This window comes from Myxocyprinus asiaticus, chromosome 5, assembly GCF_019703515.2.
Source record: "Myxocyprinus asiaticus isolate MX2 ecotype Aquarium Trade chromosome 5, UBuf_Myxa_2, whole genome shotgun sequence".
Classification (NCBI taxonomy): Eukaryota; Metazoa; Chordata; class Actinopteri; order Cypriniformes; family Catostomidae; genus Myxocyprinus; species Myxocyprinus asiaticus.
In genome coordinates this window covers 11,074,668-11,093,387 of record NC_059348.1, presented here as the reverse complement: position 1 = coordinate 11,093,387, position 18,720 = coordinate 11,074,668, and the positions used below count along the sequence as shown (strand labels likewise).

At 40.9% G+C, this 18,720-nt stretch overlaps 1 protein-coding gene across 7 annotated transcripts in view; it reads left to right on the top strand.

Annotated features, from left to right (window-relative positions):
* Window positions 1-9,885: 9,885 nt before the first annotated feature.
* The window catches only part of LOC127440890 (gastrula zinc finger protein XlCGF7.1-like), a 32,056-nt gene continuing 23,221 nt past the window's right edge, over window positions 9,886-18,720 (top strand). For 3 of the 7 annotated variants that reach the window (XM_051697975.1, XM_051697974.1, XM_051697972.1), the window contains exon 1: window positions 9,886-10,313. In XM_051697975.1, the coding sequence (XP_051553935.1) occupies window positions 10,223-10,313 (91 nt within the window). In that variant the 5' untranslated portion in view covers window positions 9,886-10,222. Of the gene's footprint in view, window positions 10,314-10,730; window positions 10,885-18,720 lie in introns of all 7 variants that reach the window. The other 4 variants (XM_051697978.1, XM_051697977.1, XM_051697979.1 and 1 more) reach the window with 2 other exon arrangements.

Below are 18,720 nucleotides of genomic sequence, written 5' to 3'. Positions count from 1 at the left end.
AACCATCTAGGTAATTTCCACAGACATCAATTAATTATCCTGTGCGAGCTGACGGTAAACCTCGACGTCCAGACATGTATGTCTGGAAAAACTAATCCTGTCTGAATTCTTGACATTGTCCTCAATTAATTGCTAGCCTTGAAATGTTAGTGCTACAGATACCCCATGACCGATTAAAGGACACAAGCACAATTGCATAACAAAAGGTTTACTGACAAATGACAGAATAAAACAACATGGCGCAGAACAAGAAAAAAAGCTGTCAATACAATGTTGAGTACCTTAGGTATGGCTTCATACCCTCACCTACAAATGTGCAGCTTCCGATGTGCCATCTTTGTGAGTAGGTTTTCTCAAATGAGCCTATGAAACTGCCATGTCTTAAGGAGCACCTGTCAAAAATGCATTCTGACAAAGACTCCAAGAAACTAGCTTATTTCCAGGCCCTCAAGGAAAAACATCCTAAGCGGACCATCAGCAGCATGTTTGCTCATAAGGCAAGTCAGACTGACAGTAGTTTGATGGCTTTTTAAAACATCTCACTTTTAATTGCAAAGTCTGGGCTACCTTTTACATTGGGGGAGGTGCTAGTACTACCTGCGGTTAAAGAGGCCATCAATACTATGTTTGTGGTGCAGGACCCATCGTCCGTGGTTGTGGCACAGATGATTTACGAGATGGTGCTCGATACTGCAGAGCAGCTGTGTACTGCACTGCGTGCAAGTCCATGCAGCATTCAGCTGGATGAGATGACAACAGCAGATAATAACATCCTGTTAATGGCCTATGTCCACTATTTCAATGGCAATGATGCTGTCGAGGAGTTACTTTTTGGGAGGTATCTCATCACCGACATGCACGGTAAAACCATTTTCAGGGCATTGGAGGAGTATCTGACAGGGAGGTCTATACCGATAAGTAACATCCTAGCCTGTGCCGCAAATGGTGCTCCCTCTATGGTTGGCAGGTACCATGGCTTTACACCCTTGCTGAAGGAGTGTGCACCCCATGTCCTTATTGTCCATTGTGTGCTTTATCGACACAATCTGGTGGCTAAAAATAAAATTCCCCCAATATAGCAATTGTGCAAAAATGCATAAACAATATCAAGGCCCATACTCTGAATGACCAGCTGTTCTGACAGCTCTGTAGTGATAACGACGAGACATTTAAGCATCTGTTGTTTCACACCAAAGTGTGTTGGCTCTCCAAGGGCAACAGTCTCACTCACTTAAGACAGTTGTTTGCCACAATTATTGAGTTTTTCTGAGATATCAATGGAGACCTTGTTTAGAAGGTGAGCTCATGCTGCTGCATATAAAATGCAACAATGGTGACAATTAACAAACTCATTTTCAGGCTCATGTCACAATGCATTGTGGGTGTCCACATAGTACAAAAATAGAACATGATTCATTACTTTCACATTAAAATATGAAATGCAACTGGCTGTCAAACAAATATTGAGCTACACATAACACATAAGATAAACATAAGCTCCACACAAGCTACACATAACCTACACATACTGTATGTATTTTCTCAGGCACTTATTGAGTCTAAATACACTGATGAGCCACTCACAGGTGAAGCAAATAATGCTGATCATCTCCTAACAAGACCACATGTCAAGGTCTGGGTAGATTAGATGGTAAGCGAATAATCATTTCTCGTAGTCAACGTGTTGAATGCGGGAGAAATGGGCAGCAGTAAAGACCTGAGCAACTTTGACAAGGGCCAAATTGTTATGGCCAGACAACTGGGTCAGAGCATCTCTGAAAAGTCAAGGCTTGTGGGGTGCTCCCGGTCAGCAGTGGTGAGTACCTACCAACAGTAGTCCGAGGAGGAACAAACCACAAACCGGTGACAGGGTGTTGGGTGCCCAAGGCTCATTGATGCGTGAGGGCAACGAAGACTATCCCGTCTGGTCTGAACTGACAGAAGGTCTACTGTGGCTCAAGTCAAAGAAAATGTTAAAGGAATAGTTCACCCAAAAATGAAAATTTGCTGATAATTTACTCACCCTCAGGCCATCCAAGATGTTTCTGAGTTTCTTTCTTCATCAAAACCGAATTTAAGATTTTTAGGATTTCATTTCAGGCCTCCTCTAAACAATGCAAGTGAATGTTCTCCATTTTTTGACAGTCCAAAATGCATATTTAGGGTACCTCAAAATAATCCACATGACTCCAGTCAGCAAATAAAGTTCTTCTGAACCCAAATGATTGATCATTTTTAGAAACAAAACAATATTGTATACTTTTTAACTACAAATGTTCACTTCCGTACATCTCTGTGATGATTTTTTTTTCTCCCCAATTTGGAATGCCCAATTCCCAATGCGCTTTTAAGTCCTCGTGGTCATGTAGTGATTCGCCTAAATCCGGGTGGCGAAGGACGAATCCCAGCTGCCTCCGCGTCTGAGACCGTCAACCCGCGCATCTTATCACATGGCTTGTTGAGTGTGTTGCCATGGAGACATAGCATGTGTGGAGGCTTCACGCCATCCACCACGGCATCCACGCTTAACTCACCACGCGCCCCACCGAGAACGAACCACATTATAGCGACCACGAGGAGGTTACCCTGTGTGACTCTACCCTCCCTAGCAATGGGGCAATTTGGTTGCTTAGGAGACCTGGCTGGAGTCACTTGGCACGCCCTGGGATTTGAAATAGCGAACTCCAGGGGTGGTAGCTAGCGTCTTTTACCACTGAGCTTCCCAGGCCCCAGCCAATATTAGAATATTGCCATTATTGTAGAGAGGTTTTAACTAGGTCATGTAAGAAGGCACTCCCCATATGCATAGCTATGCAATGTCCAGTGTACTGAGTCGTAAGGGAACGTGCTCTGCTGGCACAGACGTTGCAGGAACACACAGATAACGGAGTGCTAAATGACCAAGTTTCTTGAAGCGCTTTGTGTTTTCTGTCCACCAATGAATAGGATCTTCATCTGGTGGAATGCATGGCTCCATTAAGAATTGTTCCCACTCTGTGTCATCCTCTCCATCATTGGTGGCGGTGGCGGCTGCATCTGCATCACTCATAGCAAGGGAAAGGCTCTGATATTGTTCAAAAAGTTTTTCTCTCACTGCTTCTCTCATCTTTTTGTTGAGGAACCTGAGGTGTTTGTGCCGAGGATCTTGGGTGGACATGAGAAGAGGTGTTTTCCCTGCATTCTGCAAGTTAGCGGTGCATATTCTTTGGTTGAGAGATGCTGCAACAGTGTTTTTGAATTCAGTCACTCTCTGTGATTCTCCACTGCTCATCTGAAGGTGTCTGTAGATACAGATTAAATAACATAAATAACTGAATAAGAAAAACTGAATTGTAGCCTTATTCAGCATTGCCAATTTATATAATTTAATTTGTAAGTAATCATATAAATAAATGCTAAAACACTGGACTGGAGTTCCTCATCAAATTAATTTACGTTTTATATGTTTCTATGAATTTATATATTTAAATGAAAAGAACAATCTGACAGAAAATTTTAGAACTAAAAAGAGATCAGTGATCAGCATGATCTAGAACTAAGTAATAAATTATTCGTTCGTTTGAACTTTATAATCTGTAAGCATATCTCTCGAGATAATTTTTTCTATCAGATGAGTGGTCTTCTCGGATCGCTCGGGGGTACATCTGCGTCTAACTGCAGTCATGAATGCAGTGATGGGCGGCTGTCTTTCCTCATTCAACCAGTCACTAATGACGGTTCGGTATTTGGATTTCAGATGATTTCTCATTGTGGTGGTGCTTTTATGATAACTCAGTTTCACCTGACAAAGTTTGCACACGATATGTTGATTATTTTGGTCAAAGTAATTCCAAACTTCGCTGTACCTAGAGGCAGACGACGCCATTCTATCATCAAATACAATCAACTTGTCTCCATGCTCCACAGCACCACCCAATGCATTTAGTTATAAATGTGAGTTTTAGTTTGTGTGCTCAGGATTAATCAAGGATTCACTGCATTTACGGCCAGCAAAAGCAACATTTAGCGAAATTTGAATAGTATTTTTATTTTTCAAATAATTATTGCTGATCGAATATTCGACTAGTCGTGCACTCCCCTACTCTAAATCATGCTTCCAGTCAGGAGCGGTATGCTAGTGACGTAATCGCTTTGGCATTTGAAACATGCAAGAACTGACACACGTGCGTCCCAGCTGGAAGAGCTGTGCTGTTTACAAGTGAGCACTTTACAGAAGCTTTGCTGGTTTTGGTTTAGATCTATATTTGTCTGTTTCTTTACTCACAATGGTGCATTTGTTTGCCTATCCTGGATGTCTCAACCGAGTGGAGAATGTAAGATTAATTTGGTATCATGGCAACGCAAATACGTCACATGAGAGAATGCTTGGGCTATTGATCATTTTTGGCACCAAAAGTGATCGTATCACTTTAGAAGACATTAATTTAACTGCTGGAGTCGTAATTATGTCATTTCTTTTTGGAGCTTCAGAAGAGAAATCTCCATTCACTTGCATTTTGAGGACCTACTGAGCTAAGATATTTTTCTAATTTTCTTCAACTGTGTTCTAGTGAAGAAAGAAAGTCATAAACACCTGGGATATTATGAGGGTGCGTAAATAATGAGAGCATTTTCATTTTGAGTTCATGTTAGTTCATAATGCATTAACTAATGTTAACATATTTTATTAATGTATTAGTATATGTTGTATAAGTAGCTGATGGATTCGTCCACCCCCCTCAGCAGTATCTGCAGTTGGTACAGCCCGAACTGATTATGTGTGTGTTTGTTCCTTGAACAAGTTGTGTTACTAAAGTGAACAGTAAAAATGCGAATTCGTGAAATCCTGGCTTGTGTGTTCTCATTTGAAACTCACCCATCATAAGGAAACACAACATGGTGTCAGTAGTGTAAGCGTTATCAAGCACTCCTAACAAAGGTGAATTGGAGTCACACAGGAGCTGAAGCAAATGTGCTGCCTAGAAAAATCATGGACAATCTACAGAGACCCGTCACCATGCAAAAGACAGACACAATACTGGTGGCGTATGGTGGTGCCCGCATAAAACCAGATGGTGTTGTGAACTTCCTGTGCAGTCTAAGCAGAAAATGACTCAAATGACATTCTTCATTACCACTGTGTCAGATACAGCACTGCTAGGAAGGCAGGAATGTGTCCAGCTTGACCTAATCAGAAAAGTTGATCCAATCACATCCTCTGCCCCTGCTACCAAGGAAGTGCTTCTCAGATATTATCCTTCTGTGTTTGAGGGTACTGGCCAATTCCTAGGTGAGCACCACATTTAAACAGATCCCAGTGTGCCCTCTGTCATCCATGGGTACAAAAAGATCCCATAAAAAAAATGGCAGCCTCAGTGTGTCTAGATCCTAGAGACTTGAATAAGGCCATAAAGTGCCAACACTACTCAATACCCACCCCAGAAGATGTCCAGTGTAAACTTGCCAGAAAAAAGGCTCTTCACCATCCTTGATGAGAAGGATGGATATTGGCAGATTAAACTGGATGAATTGCCAGCTGACTTATGCACCTTCAATATGCCGTGGGCCAGGTAATGTTTTCATCGGATGCCATTTAGTGTAAAAACTTTGAGTGAAGTGTTCCAGCGGCTGAATTCGGAGAGCTTTGGGGACATTGTGTTCATTGTGGCAGATGACATGATCATCGCAGTGTCCACCCCCATAGCCTGGCAGTGGCATCCTGAACAGCAGGCAGCGCTTGAAGAGCCAAAAAAAAAAAAAAAAAACCCATCTCCACTGCACAATTACTGAGATTTTTCAACCCAAAAGAGCCTGTTGAGGTACAAGCAGATGCTTCAAAAGACGGCCTTGGGGCCTGCCTGATACAAGGCAAACAGCCAATAGCATATGTGTCTAGGGCATTGTCGGCCTTGGAGCAAAATTATGCCCAGATAGAAAAATAATTGCTGGTTATAATGTTTGCTCTCCGTAAGTTTCACCAGTATGTCTATGGTGTCCCTTGTGGCCATCTTCTCCAAGCCGATTGGAGCAGCTCCAGCACATCTTCAGAGAATACTGCTTCAGCTGCAAAGGTATGACATTCACATTATGTACGTCCCAGGGAAGCACATGTTAATAGCAGACACAGTATCCAGGGCCTACCCTTGGTCAGATGGTGTGGAGAGTTTCGACCTGAGTGACGAGAAAGTCATTTATGCTGTTACGGAGGAGCCACTTCAAGGCGATATAATGCAGCTGATAAATACCGCCACAGAGACAGACAGTGAACTGCAGTTGCTTAAACAGCTACACAAAAATGGATAGCCTAACAGAAAAAAGTGTTCCATTGGCAGCCCAGCCATACTGGCCCATCAGACATACTCCCTGCACAGATGATGGACACCTAATGGTGGACCATCACATAGTGGTCCCAAAAGTGTTAAGATCGGAGGTACTGAAATGTCTTCACACTGCAGACCAAGGCATCCAGCGCTACATGGCACTTGCCAGCTCATGCATATACTGGCCTGATCTCAGCACTTCGTTCACAAGATGGTTGAAACCTACATTCCCTGTCAGGAAAGCTTACCTGATAATCAGAAAGAACCACTTCTCCCACATCCTATTCCGCAGGGTCCTTGGCAAAGTATAGCTGCTGACATTTTTGAATTCCAAGAAAGAGAATTTCTTTTAATTGTGGACTATTTTTCTAAATTCCCAGAAGTCCATAAGCTACCAGATAAAACATCAGGTTCTCTCATCACCAAATTTAAAACCGTATTTTCCAGACATGGAGTGCCTAAACTTCAGATCATGTCCCATTTGCGAGTGCAGAAATGGCTCGCTTTGGCCGTGACCGGGGTTTCAGCATCACTCATTCAAGCCCATGTTTTCCTCAGTCTAATGGCCTGGCTAAGTGGGCAGTTAAAACTGTCAAAGCCATGAGGAAAGCTGCTGTGAGCACTGGCATTGACCCCCACCTTGCCCTTCTGAATCTCAGAAATACTCCTGTCACAGGTTTCAAGTACTCAGCTGCTCATGGGCTGTGTCCTACATTCCAATCTGCCTGTGAGTAAAGCTGTACTACAGCCCTCAACTCCACTACATGTACAGGCAGCACTGCAGCACCGTCAACTGCAACAAAAGAAATGTTATGACAAAACAGCTGCCCCACTTTCCTCTTTGCAGAAGGGGGAGAGAGTGTACATGAGGATAAAAAGCACATGGAAACCAGCAACAGTGGTCAGAGATGACCCCTGCAGTCAGAGATGACCCCCACTCATATGACGTTCTCACACCATCAGGTGTCTCTTACCGCCAAAACAGAAGACATCTCCGGCCTGAAAGATCAGTCAAGCACAACTGTCAGCAGCACAGTTCCCTGGATATAGACAGTGACATAATAAATGGTACTGATGCTGTATCAGGTCAGGTTAGCCCAAGTGATCACAGTCGAAAAACTGAGATGAGAGACACTCAAAGCCCCCAGTGCACAAGGGCTAGACGCCCTGTCAGACTTCTTGACAAGTTTAAGGACTATGTTCTTTCTTAAATAATGGAAGTTTATTTGAATGTTAATAGTTGATTTTCTGTGTGAGCATTCATAATGTTGAGGATGTTATGGGTTACTTTGGTTTACTGATTAGTTTAATCAGGCTCTAAAAGGGGGATGCCCCCCAGCAGTATCTGCAGTTGGTACAGCCCAAACTGAACATTTGTGTGTGTGTGCGCGTGTGTGTGTGTGTTCCTTTAACAGTAAAAGTGTTGTTAAAGTGAACAGTAAAGACAGGAGTTTGTGAAATCCTGGCCTGTGTGTTCTCATTTAAAATACACCCATCATAAGGAAACACAAATATGTTTTATTTAACATTAACCAACATTAATAAATGCTGTAAAAGTATTACTTATTGTTAGTTCATGTTAACTAATATTGTTAACTAATGTTAACAAATGGAAACTTATTGTAAACTGTTATAAATACCAATAATATATACTATATTAAATATACCAATAATATATACTATATTAAATATACCAATAATATATAGGCTACTATATTACTAATGTAAACATCAAGGGGAACTTCCATGTCAGCACACACAGTGTATTTTATGTGACTTAAAATACTATTAAAATAATACCAGTCTTGAAATGAATTTCTACATTTCGTTCCGTTATTTCCATCTTTGAGGGTTTTTTTTCTTTTTCTTTTATTAATTGTCTACTGCAGTGGTTCCCAACCTGGGGTCCACCCTGCACTATTTGAGGCGGTCAAAAATTGATAAAATGCGCAATAGCAGTAAGACAGCATGTCAACTTCCTCGTCTAACTCAGCGTGATAAGTAATATCTCAATATAAAAAAACAGTGCAAAGACTTACTGGCAACTGTAGCAAAACTTCATGAAATGTCACTCAACCGACCAGAGCCTCTTTACAAAATTGCAATGGGATGAAGCGCATCAAATATATTTTGCGGAGGTGCGCTGACTGTCACATGGCCAAGTGCTTGTGAGTTTACTTTTCTTGGATTTTGGAATAACTTCAACATCATAACCATGCACTGCAAGACTGCAAAAACTTATTAAAACTGCATACTTTGTTGACGTGTTATCGCATTATAAGAAGACCATCAAACAGATGCAGGGCTCTGCATCGGAGTGGACTAAATACCAGTAGAAATGTGTTAACAGCAAGAAATGTTAAAGTATCTTGTCTTTCGCGGTTATGCAAAATCCCGCCGCATGGCAAAGAATGCGCATTCCAAAAAATAATTAGATTGTAATATATTCTTTTTATCAGTTGTTATACTTTTGCATTAATTTTGCATTTCTCACGGCCTTGGATGATAGTGCTCCCTCTCTCTTGCACGTGTGACCAAACACGGTGAGAGATGAGATATGATACAAAAGCCCCGCTTCCCTTAGTCACGGATGCCTTTAAGTTTTCCTGTCAGCATCTGTTTTGCTAGAAAGCACGGAGAAGTGATCGCACAAGTAAATTACCTCAGCAATTATTATATAACACATTTGTCAACCGTTATGTATGTCTATTTAGGCAGCAGTCAGCCACTTCAAACCCTTTAGAGAAGGGGTGACATAAATGGAGATGGAAAAATAATTACAATTATGAAACGTTCTTTCCCCAGTTTTCACACAGTGAAGCATCCGAGTGATGATGGTGTGAGACCATCAGTACTCATAGAACGTCTCTCGTCCAACCGGAACTAACTGTTGTGCGTGTGTGTGTGTGTGTATGTATGTATATATATATATATATATATATATATATATATATATATATATATATATATATATATATATATATTCTGGGATCCTCACAGAATAGCACTGAGATGAATGATTGATGATGAGAAATTGAGAATATATAGTGAATGGCAGTGAGTGCACTAAATCTCAGCAGCATTGTAGGCCTATATGTTAATATAAAGAGTAAACACATTTTATCAAATGTACATTATTGTATTTATTTATTATGCTTTAGTATATTTAAACTTCAATGCAATCTGGGTAGCGTTTCATCCAACCAAATTATCATAACCTTCATGTTATAACCAAATATTGAAACCATCCACAGAATTATCATTTCCACTATGTGCAGTCTCCTGAGTTCAAATAATATCACCTCAGTGAATTATATAGTAAATAAAGAATATGATAAATAAAATCTTAATGGCAAAATTCTGTATAAAGAGTACATTTTAAAATGTATCTGTATGTTTTTCCTCTCTGTGTTACTGTTATTTTAATCAAGTAATGACTCAGAATTCAGGCACTCCTACAAAATGGCGGACACCCGAAATAGTGCACTATATAGTGGATAGGGGGCAGTTTCAGACACAGCGAGCGAGTTTAACGGGACTTTTATTTTGCTTCTCTGAACCGCTGTGTTGTTGTGACGTCATAAGAACTGCGTCGCGTCCCTTCTCTTCTTGCTTTGGAAAGCGTTCTTTGAGTACATCATGAATATGAAACTTGTAATTGCTCTAATAACACGTCAAAATGACGGACATAACTTTGATTTAGTAATCTTAAATTAATAAAGTTTTTACTCAATTAAATATTGCAGTACTTCATTTGGTGATAGTTGGTCACTTGTCCACACATGAGAAACAGGGTTTAACATTGTTTTTCTTTTTCATTCTGTTGATTATTTTCAACATCATAAACGTGACAAAGATTTCCAGATGAGGAGGAAAATCTCCAGGTGAAACGACTGAGACCTGTGAAACAAACTGCTGTAAAGATGGAGTTTATTAAAGAAGAGAGTGAAGACATCAGTATTACACAACCATGCACAATAAAAAATGAAGATACTGATGGACAAAGAGGTGGGTGTAAGTTCTTGATTATTCATTAATGTCACTTAGGTAACAACTTCACAACACCATCTGTTCATCAGGTGTTAGAGTATAGAAAATCATGAAATCAGTACAATTGCACAGGCCTAGTAAAAATAATAATAATAATAATAAAAAGACTGAAAGACAGGAGGGGGGATCCATTGAAAATGATCAGAATCAGTGGTTCTTTTCAAAGCTCTAAAGGTCACTAAAGATGGCAAAGGATGAATTTACCTTCACAAAAATGTCACAGTCCCTAACTAGAGAATGCATTTATTAAGTGAGAGAACTACTGTTGCTTGTGAAGAGGCAGTCACTATAAACTGCCATTGTATGACATCAGTAAGCAGATTTTTGTTTTTGTTTTTGTTTTATTTTATTATTTTTTTTTTTATTCCTTCCCTTGTGTAGTGAAAAAGAAAGAAATTGCATGAAAATCAGAAGACCAACAAATTCAAACTCAGACTGCAATTTATCTTGTTCTGTACATTTGGTAACCAGTGAATGCTTCCCCAGTGATTGCGCTCCACTCAAGGACATAACTCCACTTTTATGATTAAACCAGGTATTTTTGAGTAAGACTCTTGACTGGAAATACTGCTTTATTAAATAAAGCAAGAAACAGTTGTTTTAAAGCAGAAACTTAAAAAAATAAAAAAATTAAAAAAATAAAAAAAAGTTTAAAATGACTTTGTCATTTTCTACCAAGCTTAATTGATTTATGAATACTGACTTCCTTCCATTAACAATGCAAGTGGAACTTTGATAATGCTACTAATCAGACCCAAATGTAATGACACAGATTGTAATGAAGCTTTATTAGTTGAGGACCTCTACCTGTTGCTCTTGGTCTTTATCAACACCTGACTGCACCACATAGTGGTGAAGCCTAGAAGCAGCAAATGAAGACTGCATCGGCCATCCCAGGTGTGTATGATTTTCTTTCTTCACCAGAACACATTTGAAGAAAAATAGAAAAATATCTTAGCTCAGTAGGTCCTTAAAATGCAAGTGGATGGTGATCAGACCTTTGAAGCTCCAAAAATCAGCATAAACGTCATCCATACGACTCCAGCGGTTAAATGAATGTCTTCTAAAGCGACATGATCACTTTTGGTGCGAAAAAGATAGTACTTTTTAACTATAAAGCATTGTTTCCTGTCAGCAGCAGTATGCGCGTGTGACATAATCACACTGGCATGTTCACATGAGAACTGACGCTAGTATGGCACACCCGGAAGAGCAGCACTGTTTACAACTGAGGAGGAACGCTGTACAGAAGCTTTGTTGGTTTTTGTTTAGATCTGTATTTTTATCTGTTTGTTTACTCACAATTGTGCGTTTGTGTGCTTATCCTGGATCCCTCAACCAAGAGAAAAACATGAGATTACGTCTAGTGGAAATTTGAGGCCGATACGGATTTTTTTTTTTAAGTGCCTTTGCCACACTTTTACAAATTATATGCTGCAGTTATATGCTTATACCTGACACAGTAAAAAATAAGAAAGTTATCCATTACAAGCTCCAAACTGCTCCAGTGAGAAATCATTTGTTTCTTTGATTTGATTATTGTCTTTGGTATTTTGTTGTAACACGAATCACTCCTTAAAATGCGTGAAAGACGCGGTGCTGTTTAGGTATAACTGTAATTGCTGTTATTAGTGGTATTGTGACCAACATCAGTGTGATTTAAATTGAGATCATATTTTACTATGTGAAAGCCTATAATTCCCTACCCCCCTCCCAGTCCCCAACCCCCAACAAACATTCCTGTGGTTCAAGCATGAGTGTACATATATAAATAAAAAAATAAATAAAAAGAAGTTTCTCTCCATATGGTCCTCACAAGAGCCTTCCAGAAAGGTCATGTATTTGTCCCTTTCTTTCCATCTGCATCTATCTGCCAAGCTGTTTATATGACATCTTTTCGAATGTCACCACCCTGTCCAATTCGGTGAACCGTTATTGAAATTAGGGAGCGGCAATTGACATTCTCTGAGAATTATCTGTCTGCCAATCATTGCACCCAGCTTTTTGTATATTCGTCACCTACTTTAATAACCGCCCCATTACCCAATATACATAGTCTAGGGAAGAAGTAAATTTGAGGATCTAAAACCTCACAGAATCTAAAATTCTGGACTCTTAACCAGAATTCTTGAATCTTAGTGCAGAACCACAGAGCATGGTCTATGTCTCCATCCTCCAACTGACATCACCAGCAGGTACAGTTGAAGCCAGAATTTTACATACACCGTGGCCATATACATTTAAACACAATTCCTGACATTTAATCGTAGAAAACATTCCCTGTCTTAGGTCAGTTAGGACCACTACTTTATTTTAAGAATGAAATGTCAGAATAATAGTAGAGAGAATTATTTATTTCAGTTTTTTTTTCTTTCATAACATTCCCAGTGGGTCAGAAGTTTACATACACTTTGTTAATATTTGGTAGCATTGCCTTTAAATTGTTTAACTTGGGTCAAACATTTTGGGTAACCTTCCAAAAGCTTCTCACAATAAGTTGCTGGAATTTTGGCCCATTCTCCAGACAGAACTGGTGTAACTGAGTCAGGTTTGTAGGCCTCCTTGCTCGCACACGCTTTTTTAGTTCTGCCCACAAATTTGCTATCAGATTGAGGTCAGGGCTTTGTGATGGCCACTCCAATACCTTGACTTTGTTGTCCTGAAGCCATTTTGCCACAACTTTGGAAGTATGCTTGGGGTCATTGTCCATTTGGAAGACCCATTTACGACCGAGCTTTAACGTCCTGGCTGATGTCTTGTGATGTTGCTTCAATATATCCACATAATTTTCCTTCCTCATGATTCCATCTATTTTGTGAAGTGCACCAGTCCCTCCTGCAGCAAAGCACCCTCACAACATGATGCTGCCCCCCCCCCCATGCTTCACGGTTGGGATGGTGTTCTTCGGCTTGCAAGCCTCACTCTTTTTCCTCCAAACAAAATGATGGTCATTATGGCCAAACAGTTACATTTTTGTTTCATCAGACCAGAGGAAATTTCTCCAAAAAGTAAGATCTTCATCCCCATGTGCACTGGCAAACTGTAGTCTGGCTTTTTTATGGCAGTTTTGGAGCAGTGGCTTCCTTCTTGCTGAGCAGCCTTTCAGGTTATGTCGATATAGGACTCATTTTACTATGGATATAGATACATATATTTTTCTACCTGTTTCCTCCAGCATCTTCACAAGGTCCTTTGCTGTTGTTCTGGGATTGATTTGCACTTTTCACACCAAACTACGTTCATGTCTAGGAGACAGAATGCGTCTCCATCCTGAGCGGTATGATGGCTGCGTGGTCCCATGGTGTTTGTACAGATGAACGTGGTACCTTCAGGTGTTTGGAAAGTGCTCCCAAGGATGAACCAGACTTGTTTTCTGAGACTTGAATTTTTTTATGAGGTCTTGGCTGATTTCTTTTGATTTTCCCATGATGTCAAGCAAAGAGGCACTGAGTTTGAAGGTAGGCCTTAAAATACATCCACAGGTACACCTCCAATTGACTCCAGTTAGCCTGTCAGAAGCAAATTGGCTAACTGCCGAAAGGCTTGACATCATTGTCTGGAATTTTCCAAGCTGCTTAAAGGCACAGTTAACTTAGTGTATGTAAACTGAATAAGGTGTACCCTTGCATCCCTAGAGATTGTTTTAACATTTTTTTTAATTCTTTCCCACTCCTCATCCTCTAATACTAAGTTCAAAATCTCTTTCCTATAACCTCTTAAGTGCTGTTAAGGCCCCATCACCAAGACTCTGAATCAACGAGGAATAATACACTGACACTTCATGCCCTTTCTATAGCTGTGAGCACCGTACAAAGAGTGTCTGCAGCCTTAAGGGGCTGTGTACTACCACCAAAAATAGTACAAAATGGCGCAACTGAAAATTCTTGAAAAATTATATCCATTCTTTACAGCAAAAGGGGGACTTGTTAATACATAATTTGGTGTTCAGCCATATACAGTTGTGCTCAAAAGTTTGCATACCCTGGCAGAAATTGTGAAATTTTGGCATTGATTTTGAAAATATGACTGATCATGCAAAAAACTGTCTTTTATTTAAGGATAGTGATCATATAAAGCCATTTATTATCACATAGTTGTTTGGCTCCTTTTTAAATCATAATGATAACAGAAATCACCCAAATGGCCCTGATCAAAAGTTTACATACCCTTGAATGTTTGACCTTGTTACAGACACACAAGGTGACACACACAGGTTTAAATGGCAATTAAAGGTTAATTTCCCACACCTATGGCTTTTTAAATTGCAATTAGTGTCTATATAAATAGTCAATGAGTTTGTTAGCTCTCACGTGGATGCACTGAGCAGGCTAGGTACTGAACCATGGGGAGCAGAAAAGAACTGTCAAAAGACCTGCGTAACAAGGTAATGGAACTTTGTAAAGATGGAAAAGGATATAAAAATATATCCAAAGCCTTGAAAATTCTAGTCAGTACTGTTCAATCACTTATTAAGAAGTGGAAAATTCGGGGATCTCTTGATACCAATCCAAGGTCAGGTAGACCAAGAAAGGTTTCAGCCACAACTGCCAGAAGAATTGTTCAGGATACAAAGAAAAACACACAGGTAACCTCAGGAGAAATACAGGCTGCTCTGGAAAAAGACGGTGTGGTTGTTTCAAGGAGCACCCAAGGATAAATTATATAGACCACTATCCAACATTGATGTAACCATAAAATCCTTAATAGAAAAAAGATGCGCTTCAACCTCACGCATAACAGTCTCAACTGGTGTCCATCCCCCAGAAATCCGATGGTCCATGCATGCTCACGAGATTTTCCGCAACATTATTTTCAACCTTGTCTATTCTTGTGATCGCCTCCACAGATGTGGTCAGCCAACGTATTTCCATTAGTGCTGCATAAATGTTCACAATATCTTGTATTGTCGAGTAATATTGATTAAAAGGATAATTGTAGCAAAGTGAAGCGGAGCTCGCCACTAGGCAGCCTCCACTCGCATAGTGTCATGTGACTCCTTTTCTTAAAAAGGAACTGAATGCATTAACTAGAAAAGATATGAAACCATAACAGGCATATTACATGGTAAATCAAGCATGCAAATGACAAATGTTCTGTTAGATTGATATAACAAATCACATTAAATCTGATCTGGCTTTTAAGACGGAAGGCATATCGGAAAAAATCAAATACGGGTCCGATTTCAGAATCAGAATGAGCTTTATTGCCAAGTATGCTTACACATACAAGGAATTTGTCTTGGTGACAGGAGCTTCCAGTGTCCAACCATACAAAAACAATACAAAAACAGCAGCAAGACATAGATAATAATAAAAAATAAAAATTAATTATACACATACGTACAGACACACACATAAACATATACACATGGGTAGTGCAAATCTAATACAATCTGTTATGTACATTGTAAATACAAATCTGTTATGTACAGTGCAAATGTTTTTTTTTGTGTTTTTTTTTCCCAGAGGAATAAAATGGCAGAAGAGGTTGGATGTGTTGGATAAATATAAGAAAGACTAAACTGTGTATTGCACATAGTTATTGCTCAATGGGTCAATTTAACTGTTCATGAGATGGATAGCCTGAGGGAAAAAACTGTTCCTGTGCCTGACGGTTCTGGTGCTCAGAGCTCTGAAGCATCGGCCAGAAGGCAACAGTTCAAAAAGGTAGTGGGCAGGGTGAGTGGGGTCCAGAGTGATTTTTCCAGCCTTTTTCCTCACTCTGGAAGTGTATAGTTCTTGAAGGGGGGGCAGGGGGCAACCAATAATCCTCTCAGCAGTCCGAACTGTCCTTTGTAGTCTTCTGATGTCTGATTTCATAGCTGATCCAAACCAGACAGTTATTGAAGTGCAGAGGACAGACTCAATGACTGCTGAGTAGAACTGTAGCAGCAGTACCTGTGGCAGGTTGAATTTCCTCAGCTGGCGAAGGAAGTACAACCTCTGCTGGGCCTTTTTCACAGTGTAGTCAATGTGGGTCTCCCACTTCAGGTCCTGTGAGATGGTAGTGCCCAGGAACCTGAATGACTCCACTGCTGCCACAGTGCTGTTTAGAATGGTGAGGGAGGGTCAGTGTTGGATATTCCTCCTAAAGTCCACAATCATCTCCACCGTTTTGAGCGTGTTCAGCTCAAGGTTGTTTTGACTGCACCAGACAGCTAGCTGTTTAACCTCCCTTCTGTATGCAGACTCATCTTCATCTCGGATGAGGCCGATGACAGTGGTGTCATCTGCAAACTTCAGGAGCTTGACAGAGGGGTCCTTGGCGATGCAGTCATTGGTGTAGAGGGAGAAGAGTAGTGGGGAGAGCACACATCCCTGGGGGGCACCAGTGCTGATTGTACAGGTGCTGGAAGTGAGTTTCCCCTGTCTCACAAGCTGTTGCCTGTCCATCAGAAAGCTGGAAATCCACTGACAGATAGACAAGGGAACAGAGAGTTGGTGTAATTTATTCTGGAGTATAGCTGGGATGATGGTGTTGAAAGCCGAACTGAAGTCTACAAAAAGGATCCTTGCATATGTCCCTGGTCTGTCCAGATGTTGCAGGATATGATGCAATCCCATGTTGACTGCATCATCCACAGACCTGTTTGCTCGATAAGCAAATTGAAGGGGATCTAGAAAGGGTCCAGTGATGTTCTTCAGGTGGGCCAACACCAGTCTCAAATTATTTCATGACCACAGACGTCAGGGCGACAGGTCTGTAAGTCCTGTGATTTTTGGTTTCTTTGGGATGGGGATGATAGTGGAATGTTTGAAGCAGCATGGGACTTCACACTGCTCCAGTGATCTATTGAAGATATGTGTGAAGATGGGGACCAGCTGGTTAGCACAGGATCTAAGACATGCAGGTGAAACGCCATCTGGACCCTGTGCTTTGCTTATCCTTTGTTGTCGAAAGACGCGGGTCACATCATTTTCACAGATCTTAAGTGCAGGTTGAGTAGCAGGAGAGGGGAGGAGGGGGGTTGCAGGAGGTGTTGGTGTTTGTGTGAAGTGAAGGTCAGAGTGGGTGTAGGGTGTGAGATTGGGCCTTTCAAATCTACAGTAGAACACATTCAGGTCGTCAGCCAGTTGTTGGTCCACCACAGGGTTGGGGGTAGGAGTCCTGTAATTCATAAGTTGTTTCATGCCACTCCACACTGATGCAGGGTCGTTAGCTGAAAACTTGTTTTTCATCTTCTCAGAGTATCTTCTTTTAGCCACTCTGATTTCAGTGTGTTCCTGGCCTGATTGTACAAGACTTTATCCCCAACTCTGTAAGCATCTTCTTTGGCCTGACGAAGCTGCCTGAGTTCCGCTGTAAACCATGGTTTGTCATTGTTAAACGTTAAATAAGTCCTCGTAGGAATGCACATATCCTCACAAAAACTGATATAAGATGTAAGAGTATCTGTGAGCTCATCCAGATTGGTGTCTGCAGCCTCAAAAACACTCCAATCAGTGCAGTCAAAGCAGGCTTGTAGTTCCAGCTCTGCTTCATTGGTCCATCGCTTTATAGTCCTTAATACAGGCTTAGCAGATTTACATTTCTGTCTGTAGGTTGGGAGAAGATGAACCAGACAGTGATCAGATAGTCCCAAAGCTGCTCTAGGAACAGAGCGATATGCATCCTTTATTGTTGTGTAGCAATGATCCAGTATATTTCTGTCTCTGGTGAGGCATGTAATGTGCTGTTTCTATTTGGGCAGTTCATGTGTGAGGTTTGCTTTGTTAAAATCCCCAAGAATAATAATAACTGAGTCCGGGTATTGTTGTTCTGTGTCTGTGATTTGATCAGCCAGCTGTTGCAGCGTTGTGTTCAAACATGCGTTTGGTGCGATATAAACACTCACCAGAATAAACGAGGAAAACTCCCGCGGCGAGTAGAAAGGCTTACAGTTAATAAGAGCACTTCCAGATTAGGACAGCACATCCTCTTTAACGTTGTTACATCTGTACACCAACATTCACTGATGTAAAAGCATGTTCCACCGCCTCTCGTTTTCCCCGTTAACTCCGCGATGCGATCCGCTCTGAACAGCTGAAAGCCCGGCAGATGTAATGTTCTGTCTGGAATGGCTTCTCTCAGTCAGGTTTCTGTGAAGCACAAGGCAGCAGAGTTTGAAAAGTCCTTGTTTGTGCGGGTGAGGAGATGTAGTTCATCAGTTTTGTCAGGGAGAGAGCGGAGATTTGCTAGATGAATGCTCAGCAGCGTTGTTCGAAAACCGCACCGACGGAGCCTGACCAGCGCGCCTGCTCGTCTCCCTCGCCTGTGTCTCATAGTGCGTTTAAACAACACAGCCGCGCCTCCGACTAGAATGTCAAACAAAAGTCTGAATATTCAAAATCCGGGAAAATATTGACTGGTGTATGCTGTCAAATGTTCAGCA